A 14,159-nucleotide genomic window follows, 5' to 3' on the forward strand; every position below is an offset into this window, starting at 1 on the left:
AAAATCTGTAGAGCGATCTACTGCTGAGCAACTTCATGCAATAGAAGGACAACTGTATAGGGTGAAGGTACTGCTCGTATATTTTTAATGGTTAGAAAATACGGCTAAATAAATATTACTGTATTGGCCTGAAGATTTAAATGAAAAAATCCTTTAGATGGTTCTTGCTGATTTGAAACAAACAATAATCATGCATTGTCCTAAAATGTTCTCATCTTTAAATAGCCCAACAGGGAATGTGTGTGTGTGTGTGTGTGTGTGTGTGTGTGTGTGTGTGTGTGTGTGGGTGTGTGTGTGTGTGTGTGTGTGTGTGTGTGTGTGTTCGCATGTGACATGCGTGTGTGTGTGCATGCATGCGTGTGTGTGTGTGTGTGTTAGTGTACGTGTTTGTATGAAGTAAAAATATGAACCTAGAAAATGATCAAAACTGTTTGTGGAACCAAAATAACCAACATCAACTGCTGTGTCACTCAGCTCATGTGCTATATTTAACAGCACATCCATTACTATTTCAGGTGCTTTTCATCTCTTCTGTGTAAAGAGCCTGGAGCACATTGGGGGGCATGAGGCACATTTTATAGCTTCAAACACGCCACTGTTATTATAATCTTCAAGCAGGCTGGACATTTTCAGATTGACACTTAGTTTATTTATAAAATCAAACGGTATAGACCTGGCTCAGTGAATTTTGCAAAATGCAGTGTGTAGGAATAGATACAAAATAGTACAATAGTCAACCATCACCGACATTTCTATACATGAATATCAAGATAAGCACATTCTCTTCCTTTCGAGCGCGTACGTCTGAGGACAAGAAAGGAAGAAAAGAAAACTCCTGTTGACAACACTACCTGATAAAGGGAAATAGGAGAGTGATGGCTCCCGTAGTGGACTGTGCCCAAAGCAGAGTGGAGCGACCCGGTGAAACATATACAAGTAATAGCAGATAACAACACCACGTCCCAGTCTCTCAGGACACACCGCGAGAAGTTAAAAGGCACCACACACACACACACACACACACACACAATACAAGTCACACGGAGACTTTGCCACACATTTGTAATGCTGTAACTGACAAAACTTTTTAAGGCGGATGTCGTGTGCAAAAAAACATCTTGTACTGTACATGTGTCACACGTGCTGCTGCCCAGTGTCATCTCCAGTGAAGTGTGCTTTGATTCTTTATCCTTTACTGCCGAAAGTCTTCTTAAAAAAATATCTGAAAATGTGTAAGATTTAAAGAATGATTGCGTTATCACTATGTCGCTTGGTAATCACAGGCATTTTCCAGGTGTGGCAAGTGAGAGGGGGGGTCGAGGGGGAGGGGAGGGGTTTGGCTTGGGGGGGATGGTATAGGCCTGGCTGTAGGTGTTTAGTTCCTGTAGCCTTTGCGTCCCTCTCCCTCCTTGAGGAAGGTCCATATGAGGGTGTTGACTATATCAGGCTGGTCCTGCTGGAGCCAGTGGCTGGCCCCGGAGATGATGTTGAGGCGGAAGTGGTTGCGGATGTAAAGGCGACACGTCTCGGCCATCTCCTGCTCCATGAAGGCGTCTCTCTCCCCCCACAGCAGCAGCACTGGAGAGCGCACATGGGTCTGGCTCAGAGGAAGGGAGCTGTGGGAGAGGGAAGAGGGAAAACGCCAACAGTTTTTGTCGTATGAGAGATTTGAACAAAGGTCAAATGTACCTTAAAGGTGCAGTGTGAGGTAATGTGTATTTTGGAGTCATATTTTGACTTTAAAATTATGACCTTTATTTATTCTCCATTGATTTTTTGGCTTATGGTGGAGTAAAGGCATTGGTAACATTTGATGGCAGCGTGCCATTCAAAGTCTTGTGTTACAGTGGTAGAAGCAGGCTGCTAACAAGGTCTGTTTGAAAAATCTGTTTCTATCGGCCTTTATTTGATCAGCATTTCAAGATATATCAACTTTTCCACGTTGAATTAAAGACACCGCTGAGGTATTTTATTGTGATTTATTTAGAGACGGGTGCTAATTTGATTAATCATTAGCGCTAGTGTGAGAAATGTATCTTCAGAATGATCTCTCTATGGATATTTCACATTATGAATATAATGTTGCTTTATGTCTCGCTCAAAATGTGCTGGGGAAGACTCAAGCAACCACTCTGGACAGAATAAGTGGATATATATATAAAATGGATGGATGGATGGATGGATGGATGAATGTTGCTGTGTGTTTATGTATCTGTATCCCTTGTGCTTATGTTCTGTATGTGCTTTCAGAGAGTCTAATTGGGCATGGGTCAGTGACATTTTCTTTTATGTAAGCATATAAAAAGCTATTCTGAGATAACTCATTTGCTTGGCAGATGGCACGCTCAGCCATGCATGTACAGTTCAGGTCAAAAATGCATGCACTGATATTTACTTTGATCTGATTTGTGCCGATCAGTCTTGGTCAGCTACTCAGTCTAAGAATAAGAATGAGTGTGAATGTAAAAATAAATATTTGAGAGCATTGTGGCCCCGACAGAAGTTTTTGCCTTTTCAGAGCTGTGATAGACAGATGGCTCTTAATTTAGCACAACAATAAAAAGTAACAGAAGTACCAAAAATATCTGTTGTTAATACACAGCTTATGCTCTGTAAACTAAACAGGTATAGAATCAAAGTGACTTGGACCAACCCAACGTAGCTAGCAACAATGCTATCAATTTTGGCTTAGATTTTATCGGTGCAAAATCACAGGTAGCATGTATTTTTATAAGGCTAGTAGTAGAAGCAGGTGTGAAAGGTGTTCAGGCAGATAACTGCTGTGATTGGTTTAAAAAAACTAATCGTGTCATAAGAACCAGAGCAGATCATTGGAGATATCCACTGATTTTGACAAAAAGCGATTTTGCCAACAAGCTTTGTCCAGAATCGCTGACTCCACCTTTAAAATGACTGTTTTACACTGTGCAGTGCAACAGTGTAATGGTTTTCTATATGGCAGCATTATACCTGGTCCAGCTGCTATTTTATAATGCTTCTCTAATATGATGCACTGATATTAAATTACACAACAACAACAGTATCTAAAACTTTTACTTGAGTGACACTTTCAGAGCATAATGGATATAGGCTACATTATATTTTATATTGAAACAATTGTACTTTTGACTTAAGTAGAGGATTGGAATACTTTTTCCACCTTTGCTTTTTCTAAATAAATAAAAAAATGTCAAAGTCAAAGTCAAATGTCAGTAAGATCTTTGACACAATTAATTTTTTGTGGAGTGAACTATTGCCCACCTGAAGACATTCCTGTAATAGTTGAGTGCTCCAGTCAGAGCTCCGGGTTGAGACAGTGCATACAGATAAGCCTCCAGGTCCTCTGCAGTCAGCCAGCGGCCTTTCCTTCCTATCCCTGTGTTGCGGCTGGTGAACAAGGCCTTCAGAGCCTACACAGCACAACAGTGGACAGTGGGTTAAATGCATGTTATTGGTATAACGCTATCTGTGAAACATTTACATAAGGCAATCAATGTTAATGTAATATGTATCAGTGTGCTGACTTACTGCTGCACTTACATGCTGTGCTTGGCTTTTGAAAACTCTCAACACAGGCATAAAGGGACATTATCTACTTACGTATATTGACACTTACACAAAACACTTGTACATTAGTATTTCAAATTACCCTGCAAAAGCTTAATCAATACAAGAAATCATCTTGATTCAAGAAAATTTAATTAATTTGTTCAGCATTATTGAATTAGCATTAAGCATTATGAAGAATTATATAATGTGCTTATTTGCTCTCTTAGGAATACATAAATAGATCAATATAAAAGAGCCAAAGTGTGACTGGTTTTGGTTTTAGTATTTTTTTCTTCGTGTTCATAAAACTGATGATTAAGTTTCAATATCATAAATCATATAACTGAATTTCAATGGCAGATTTAGAAGTTTAGAACAACATTTTTACATTGTGGCCTTTTTTTGGACAGCGTTCCCTTAACCTGCTTACCATTTGATTTGGTAATAATCTTTAATTTCACATTTTCAACAGGATTACTTGATCCTTTTGTTGACTAAAGCTAACCTCTTGGGTTATTATGTGTTGCACTCGAATAGTGACACTGTAATAACATGCAACGTACAACAATGCACACACACAAACAAACGCATACACACAGATGACCTTGAAGCCCACACACATAACAGAGCACCTTGAAATCATTGATGGAGAGCATGAGCTCAGGGAAGCGGGGCAGCTGGAAGAAGAAGAAATGACTGGATTTCAGTAGCTGGCTGGGGTGACGTAGAGCGTAATCTGGAGGAGAGAGAGAGAGAGAGAGAGAGAAAGAGAGAGAAAAAGACAGAGACAGATTGTAATTAAAGGCCAATATTGCACCCGCTGCAGGGGGGCGTGGACGTGATCATTCTCAACCACTTTGCCTCTCTGTTTGCACCGGTTCAACCAGCTGTTCCACCGTCACATTAGCCTCCTGTAATGAGCTTCTTCCCCTTTAGGCAGAGGAGGATTCACCAGATGGACCTGAAGTGATAATACTTCCTAATGAATAATAATAATAATCATGGTAATAATCTAAGGGCCAAACCAGAATCTTGAAGAAAATTGGTGTTTTTTGTCCTCCACAGCATACATAATACTATGCGAGGGCCCATTCATTTTAACATAGAGAAAAAACCCACCTGTGAACACAGAAGGATGGGGAGAGTTGAGAACGATGAGTTTTGTCACCATCTCCGGGTAGTGGATGGCACACAGCCACGCAACGGTCCCACCCCAATCGTGGCCAACCAGGACACATCTGTTGTATCCTTGGAAGAAAAAAACAAACAAATGAATTTAAGACAGCTGCCTTGTTATTGTGGAGGTCGAAGACAGGGCACTCTGTCAATTGTTGAAATAAGATGGATGTTCACGCTGTATTAAAAGCATGTCAATGCCTGTAAATCGATACCGTCATCACTCCTTTATTGCCGGACCCCCTCCCTCCCTCTGAAGACATCTACAGTCTATCAAATTGATGAATTCCATGAAATACATGCCAAATGCAGATAAAGGGGTCAGGGCATTCGTCTGAGGGGATTCAGATCACATTACAAGCTAAATCCCTTTACCTCTGCTGGCACCATTTGCATCCACTGGTATGAATCATGCTAGCAAGGCTCATCACAAAACTGATATCACACACACTTAAAATTCAGACTGTCATATAGCTCAGTCTGGGAGCCACGTTTGGAAAAGTATGGATGTGTCTTTGCATTTGCTGTGAGCACTAACACTTGTCACCATTATGAGATAAAGGGCAATGTACGTACGTATACTTGCCATTCATGGTTAGAGGTCAAGTCTCTGATTGGCTGTATTAATGTTAACATCACTCTGTGGGCCAATCACAGATCAGAGAACTAGCAATTAAGAAATTGCACAATAGGGGCGCTCCGTAGCGTAGTGGGTAGAGCGCCTAACATATAGGCTCAGTCCTTGTCGCAGTGGTCGTGGGTTCGAATCCGATCCTTGGACCTTTACTGCATGTCATCCCCCCTCTATCTCCCCATTTAATCTCAGTCTCTCTGCACTATCAATAAAGCATTGAAAAAGCCACAAAAGGGGCGCCCTTAGCTCAGTAGGTATGGCGTGTGTGTGTGTGTGTGTGTGTGTGTGTGTGTGTGTGTGTGTGTGTGTGTGTGTCGGGCCGGGCCCAGCGTTCTCTGCATGTCACTCCCCTCTCTGTCCCATTTCACCTGTCTCTTCACACTGTCAATAAAGCATGAAAGATGCCCGAAAATATCTTTACAAAAAGAAAGCCACAAAAAAAAAGAATCTTAAAAAAAGAATAAAGAAATTGCATAATTGATTGATTGATTGATTGTCTTTATTTCGAACATGCAATAAAAAAAATAGATGAATAAATAACAAACAAACAAAAGCAAAACAAAGAAATAGAATTAAAAAAAGCAAAAGAAAAACAGACATGCTCGAAAGGGGGTAGGAGGAAGTAAAAAACGTATCTAGTCCTACCCCTTAACAGATCAATTTTGCTTGGATAGATTATGTTATTAGCATGTCAGTATAATAAAAAGCTATAATAATGCATATATACATGAGTACCGAATCATTTTGTGCATATATATATATATACATACACATACATACATACACACACACATATACATATATATAATAAACAATCATATATATATATACTATAAACTATTTATATTACATTATAAATACCCATACATGTATATTGTAAGTTACTATACATATATAAATATTACAAATATAAATACAAATACCATGTATTCTACAAAACTACAGTCTACATATGTCCATGTTATAAAGGCTTTTCTAAATTTCTGTACTTTGTGAAGATGATGTCTTTATATCTGTTTTTGAACTGTCTTATGTTTTGGCTTTTCTGTACTTCCACACTTAACTTATTCCACAATTTTACTCCCTAGATGCTGATACAGAAGCTCTTTTTTGTTGTGTGTGTGTGGTGGACCTTGAAGTTCAGCTGTCCCCTTAACTTATAACGTCCCTCCCTTTCAGAAAACATTGCCTGTATGTTTTTTGGTAGCATATAATTTCTGGCTTTGAAGATTATTTGGGCAGTTTTGAATTCAACCAGATCAGGAAATTTGAGAGTTTTGGACTGTATGAATAGTTGATTAGTATGTTCATGATAATTTACATTATGGATTATTCTAATGGCTCGCTTCTGAAGAATATACAATGGTTGTAAAGAGCTTTTGTATGTGTTTCCCCAGATTTCTGAACAGTAATACAAATATGGTAATATTAATGAGTTATAAAGAATATGGAGTGATTTATTATTCAGGAAGTGCTTAGCTTTGGACAGGACTGAAATGCTTCTTGATAGTTTGGTTTGTATGTGTTTTATATGAGGTTTCCAGCAAATTCTGTCGTCAATGATTACCCCCAGAAATTTGTTTTCATATACCCTTTCTAAGTTTACACCCTCTATTTGTACCTCAATGTTTTCTGATTTTTTACAGTTTCCAAATATCATAATTTTAGTTTTATTTAGGTTTAGAGATAACTTATTTCTGTCAAACCATTTTTTTAGTTTGCTAATCTCTGCGGTCAATGTGGACAGAAGTTGCTGCAAATTTTCCCCAGAAACCAGTATATTTGTGTCATCCGCAAAAAGTATAAATTTTAGAGATTTCGATACATTGCAAATATCATTGATGTACAAGTTAATAGGTCATTAGAGAATCTAAAGTGTCTGAAAAACCGGCAGATGATCATTATAGTGCATGCTGGTTGTGTGACGGCCTCGGGCTAGCTTCCTGCTAAGTGTTAGCATTGCAAAGTGTCAGCAGGCTGTGGGCTCTGTGGGGCCATGTACCTTGTTCAGTAAAAGAATGACTCACACAGGAGGTTTGTCATGCCATGCTGAGGGGCTTGCAGTTTATATTTGACTCGCAGACACAAGTCATAACAGTGTCCACTTCTTGGAGATATTTGAAGATTGGGATGGTAGGATTTCCTAGGAAAGGTAACCAGTAATCATGAGGTCTCTGGTTGGATCCCCGGCACCGGAAGGGCTTATTTATTTGTAATAACTAGTGGTGGCTGCTATTACATTTACGGTGTCCAACATCTCTACCATTGTGTCCTTTAGCAAGACACTTAACCCCAAACTGCTCCAGGGGCACCGCAATATAGCTGACCCTGCGTGAGGACCCCCTCTGGAATTGCATGTGTGTGGTGTATGAGGAAATGTGGGAGGGGTTAGCGGAAAGACACATTTCAATAACCTTGTGTGACTTACCATGTGTCAATCTGCATGTGTTGATTGCCAATAAAGACTTATCTTAACTTAACTTAAGAGTGTAAGACATACAGTGCAGTTGTGCTGTGTCCCCCTCACCCAAATACTCCACAATGTCCTTGACGTCTGTGACCAGGGAATCAAAGCGGTAGCTGTCTGTGGAGAGCGGCAGGTCAGACTCCCCGTAGCCCCGCATGTCGATGGCCACCACACGGTACTCACTCTTAAACTCACGTAACTGGTAGCGCCAGGAGAACCTGAGACGCAAACACAAACACATGCAAAACATGAGAGAGAGAGAGAGAGAGAGAGAGAGAGAGTCCTGCACAGCAAGCTTTACAGCCTTATATAATTTTCAAGAAGTGGTCGGGGTATTTACTGTAGTGTTGAACCACATTAATGCTAGGGAACTTGCAAGAATAAGTTGTCAAAAGCATTGCAGCAGAAGTGGAGGTACCCTGACATTTAAAGTCAAGCCCCCAAAACCCCTTATTCACATACCCCTTAATGCATTTCAATAGTGTCTGTCATTCCTCCCTGCCTGATAAATCTGCATATACTTACAACTCCGATTCATTTTTTTCAGACTTTATAAATCTCCCTTCAGAGACACAATAATAGTCTACAATGAGACTAATGAGACCAGCCTGGTTCACATTAGTGTTTCTCTCTCCCGCAGATCAGTCAGGCCTTTCTCCAATCTCCATCCAATCAGGGCCCTGCATTCAGACCTAACGTTCATCCCTTATAGTGGAAGGCAGCTTCTAGCTCAATCTAGCCTCATCATGAGACCAGCCATATCTCACGAGCTTATTCGTCGATCCATGTTGACGTCAACGACTACACGAACCAATCAGGGGGCTGCATCCACTAATGGACGGAAAGTTGGGAGGACCCGGTCTGGCTTCCACTAACGGACAGGACAGGGGCTGGGCTCCTCCCCACCAGAGATTGGAGAAAGGCCAAACTGAGCTGTGGGAGCGATAACAAACGTAAAGCCTATACAAGATCAAGGCTTGTCTCACCAAGCAGACAGAAACACCTGCAGTGCCCCTTTTAGTTACAAACTAAAGTCAGTCATTTAGTTTTGAAGCTAACTCTCAACTTTCTCTCCAGCTGAGTGAAGGTCAACTCATTAGAACAGAAACTGTTTCAGATTCTAATCCGCCCAGTGATCACGTGCGCTTGAATGACTTCCTAATTAAAGATCTTGTCGTCTGTGGAGGCTCTTCACACACACACACCCACACGCACGCACGCACACACACACACACACACACACACACACACACACACACACACGCACACACACACACACACACACTAACACACCCGTACACCCTCCTCTGCTGAGAGGATGCAGAGCCCTGACTGTGATCCTGATGAGTCAGTATTAGATCACAGCAGTCAAACCCCTCACATCTTGGAATACAGATGAGTTTTAAAGCAAAGAAAGCCTTCCGCCATCACGATGACACTCTGACACACACACACACACACGCACACACACACACACACACACACACTCTCCATTCTCATTTTTTTAAGAGGGAATTAGTAGATTTTAAGAAAGCGTGAAGAGTTCTTTTCCAGCCATCTCCACTTCTCGGCACAGTTGATCATTCCTCTGTTAAGAATATGACAAGTGAAGCAGAAAAAGAGTCCCCTCTGCCGTTAATGAATCCCTGTCCTGTCAGCAGCTTAGATAGTACGATAGAGAGATATGGACAAGGCTTACAGCTCTCCACACATCCTCTTTGGCCCCAATCCAGGAGCCACGGCAAATACCATCTTTCATTTCATGTCAAGAGGATGAGATCTTGAATGTTTTGGACCAGGGAATGAGGACTCCTCGCTGGCAAGGATTTGCTTTTTGCACTGCAGAAATTCTAAAAACTTACCAAATATGTATGCTGGCCAGATTTTTTGTCAAAATATCTTATCATGACAGTATACGTATAAGACACAATCACAGGCAACATTTCAGTGAGATACAGGGATTTGTAAGTTCAATATGCTTGAATTGAAAATGAGGATTACAAGGCTGGCTTACTGTGACACAAAAGCTCCTATTATTAGTAACACATGCTCAATATGAGTATTTCTAGCTCACTTCAAGATATACTGTATCTCATCTCAAAATGCCAAAATATCAATTAACAATCTTATTTCAAGTAGGTGGTGTGGAAGAAGTTTTTTGGTTGAAGAAAACTTCACTATAGTCCAAAATGAAAACAAAACTTTACTTTGTTTCAAAAGACAATATACAGATGATTATGGTCAGCATTCATGCATGGAGAGAAGACCATAGCATCCTGCTCAGAGCAATGCCAGGTTCTAGACTGAGTTGTATACACAAAATGAGCTGCTTTATACACAATGGTTGACATGGTCAGATAGGTAGAATAACAAAGGAACAATCAAGTTTGGTTCTTGATGACATCAATGCTAATCTGAATCTGGGGGCTTCCAGGATGGCCCACACCTAGGGTATCAGCCCAATCAGACTGATTTAATCACAATAGAAACTCCAGACGGGATACTTCAGTAGTTAAGATGAGACTTCATACAATGATCAAATAATGAATGTAGAGATAAGAGTAGAATTAAACTACTCAACATAAAATTGGCTTCCACAGAGGGTATCTTAAACCTACATACATATTCAAAGTAAAATACACCTTGTTTTGCTTGTTTATTTTTTGGAAGTGGGCATTTTTTTCTACAGTGAGCGCCCTGGGAGCCAGAGCGCAGAGATTTAACTGGAACATTGGAGCAAAATCAATTCTCATAGTCGGGGGAAATATGAGAGGGGTGGCCGATGTAACAAACATAACCTTACAGTGGGGTTGTCTTCTACTGCCGACTGCAGTGAAGCTAAATGTGTTAAAGCAACTGAACTGCCCCCCCCCCCCCCCCCCGCTCCCCCATTCATCACTTCCAGGACAATGACACAGACTTACTTCATTTCCTGGAGATTTGCCCTAACCACAACCACTAGGTCCCCACAATATCACTGTGTAAACATAAAAAATCCCCACAACATGAGTACCAGCCCACACAAGTACACACACACCCACGCATGGTCGCACTCACACACACACACAGTTTTCCCCTTTGACCTACCAGAACTCAGGGAAGCCGTGTAGGAACAACATCAGGGGCTTTCCTCTCTCTCCAGCAGCCACATAGTGAAACCTAAGGCCGGACTCCTGTGGACGGAAGACTATTAGCATTACCGAGTGTAGCCGCAGGGAAATGTATGTTAACAATTATATCAGTAAAACAATACAGGAATAACTCATACATGAGAGTCAGTGTATCACAGGCTTACAATATCATTATTATTGGACGAGTCACCCTCTTGGGAATATAGTTTCGTAAACGTAAAGACGCCCTCCAGAAATGTTTGCAGATTATAAAATATTGCCTTGAATGATAAGAGGTATACAACTTTAAATAACTAGCTCAAAATTAACTTCACTCTCTAAAAAAGCTATTTGTCTAAATCCCTAGGGAAAAGTCCATTTGCTGCTGTACTGTATGTGTGCTTGTTTAAAGTTACATTTCAAACTGCGTGTGTTGTCACAAAAGCCAGCTTGTGCATCCAACCTAGTGTAAATCTGAGAGATGGAAGATGTAGGCCTACACAGAGAAACGTTCCCCTGATCACAGCTTTCCAGTATCACACTCTGGGTCTTGCAGCACAGTCGACCAACTCAAGTCAAGTCACAGTAAAAGCAAAGCACAGTTTGGAGGAGAAAGGGGGACTTACAATTACTATTGAGATTGTTCTTGTCTTCGCGTTGAAACAGTGCTGCTTTGACTAAGCCTGTTTTGTATGCTAATGTCTGGGCAGCTAAAGTTAGGATGAAATTGCAGGTGAAGGTGATTTTGAGTCCCTTTACCTATAATATCATAAAGCACATAACACACTGTACTCTGACTTATTGTAGACTATGTTTATTTGCTCTGAGACTGGCTTTATCAACGGCCTAAGTTACCATTTTCTAAATCATAAATTCCAAGGAGTCAGCTGTTGACGTATACTGTACTGTCTCGGCATGCAGTGAAAAGGAGACATTTATTTCCTTTCTTCTCTTCACATATGACTATGCCTTTTCTTATTTCATTATATTCAAACACACACACACGTATCTCTCTTAGTTCCATCTGCATCAGGATCCCAGCCTATCAATGGTAGACTAGATCTAAGTTATTGCTCTAACAAAGCCTATTGTTTAGGACTAATAGACCTAATAACCACAAGAGAGATGGGAAAATGTTCCTGCAAGAGAACAAGTGATTGGCTCGTTATAACTATAGTCAGTAGCAGAGTTAAGTACACTGTACAAATGAACAGCTATGGGACGTCCTTGGAGTTGCTTGAATAGGGCAGGCTAAGTCAATTTTCAACCGTTCTTTGTTTTTTCTACTTTACCACATTCTAAAAGGAAATGTTGTACTTTTTGGTGCGACACATTTATCCTACAGCAAAAGTTAGTATGATGCAGTTATTTATGTTAAACAGCCTAACACATATAGCCCATAGTTGTTAAAAACGGCTTTCCCAAAGCAAGCTCATTAAAATGCGTTTTGTTTGCCAATGAATCCATAGTCCAGTGATATAATATAGCCTACAATCATTATATAACAGTGGCTTCGGAATGTTGAGTGCTTTCGATACTTTAAATAGCATAGATTATGCTCATGATATGACTACTCTAATTGTTTACTGGTAAATGTGCATAGCATGGTCATTAAAGGCCTACCTGACTAATTTATATGAATCATTCTTCCGCTGACAGGAGGCTTAGGTGGGTAGGCTATTTTTGGACAGACATGCCTGGGTATTTAATGACATAATGTTTTAACACAGGTTGTTAGTTAGAGGCTGTAGAGCCGTGCATGGGGCGGGGGAGCTGTTCTTTCAGCACCACCTGCGCTCAGCTCCCGGCCACGCACGACCCACCAGAACACCTCTACAAAAAATGATAAACAGATCAGGCCTGTTTGTCTTTTCACGACGCGAGACGGCAAGAAAAGGTGTTGGAGCATTTCACATCTGAACATCCTATAGCATGCGAGAGGCGCATTCACACACAATGGGCTTTTACCCCATGTACAGGGACCAGCAGCACCTTTCATGTCCAAGTGCATGTGTGTGTGTGTGTGACTGTGTCTTACCTTGATCCTAACATAACAGTGGGTTCCCAAGGACGTGTCATTCAGACAAGCCGGGGGAGTTTCACGAATCGCCCACTGGAAGGTTGTTGTCGGCCTTAAGACGATGTTCCACCAAAGTTTCAGCAGCGCTACGGTGGTGCAAAGAGCACAATAACCGTAGATCAACGACCAATAGCCCAACACTCTGATTTTCAGCGCAAGTCTGATGAGAAACAATAGCAAGTTGTGGAGCACTCTCGCCATCTTTACATTGCCGCAGGAAATCGATCCAGATCAAGTTCCCTTTTGATTTCTTTCTGTCAATCGGTCCTCTCTGTCTAAACACTGCCCTGACAATGCCGTTGTTTCGTTCCCAGCGCTGCATACGCACAGCACGACTGTCTGAATAAGGGAGGATCCCAACAAGCGGCGGCTGAATGGGACGGAGGGAAGTGCATCACGTCAGATGTTCACGCTTGCGTGTGACACTGGTTGTTTAGAAGGAGACAGTGTTGTTGTTGACCATACAAGAAAAGTCCTAAACCAAGCAAACAGTAAGCCACTCCGATGCAGTGCTTAATAAAGGCTGATTTCAGCACAGAGCTAAGAGGCGCTGTACGGCGGAGAGGTCTGCAAATCACTGCAAAGCACCGGGGCGTCACGCCGCTGTTATGGCAACGACAGATTTCAGCATGCACGTGTTTGAAGAAATGAATCCACTTTTCATTAATCAATGAAATATTTCTAGTTGATCTCTCGTCCACTTATACAGTAAGTGGCTGTTACGACATTTAAACAGGAGGTATAGCCTGTGACTGGTGTTTTCAACAGACACAGCCAAGCAGTTTATCTTGTTTAAAAAAAAATAAAAAGACAACTCTAGACAAGACCCCCCACTGAATTTTCTTTGTTTTGGTTTCTTCCCCATCGGGACGTTTCTGGGCGTCAACCAACAGGCAGCGAGGGAATGAAATCTATGTTGTCAAGTGCCACCGGCTCTATCATGGCATTACCACTAGTAGGTGCCAAAGCCAATTTTTTCATAAATAATTGGCTACAGATAGTGTCTTAATAGTAGCCCTATTTTGTGTGTGTGTGGGAGAATCAGTCTGGACTATCTCCAATCTCCAGCCCCTGATTGGTTCTTGTTGTCTTTCATGTCAACATGGATTGATAAATAGCCTAAGCTTGTGAGATATGGCTGGT

The 14,159-nt window shown here is 41.1% G+C and overlaps 1 protein-coding gene across 1 annotated transcript; it reads right to left on the reverse strand.

The window, feature by feature from the left end:
* Positions 1-1,375: 1,375 nt before the first annotated feature.
* On the reverse strand, positions 1,376-13,217 carry ephx4 (epoxide hydrolase 4; the record flags this gene model as incomplete). Its single annotated transcript, XM_080032436.1, has 7 exons — positions 1,376-1,616; positions 3,262-3,410; positions 4,182-4,285; positions 4,669-4,797; positions 7,887-8,044; positions 10,914-10,999; positions 12,975-13,217. 7 exons carry the CDS (start codon positions 13,215-13,217, stop codon positions 1,376-1,378), a joined length of 1,110 nt encoding a protein of 369 aa, XP_079888562.1.
* Between the last annotated feature and the right edge of the window lie 942 nt (positions 13,218-14,159).

Source organism: Ammodytes marinus (assembly GCF_949987685.1).
Source record: "Ammodytes marinus genome assembly, chromosome: 8".
Classification (NCBI taxonomy): domain Eukaryota; kingdom Metazoa; phylum Chordata; class Actinopteri; order Uranoscopiformes; family Ammodytidae; genus Ammodytes; species Ammodytes marinus.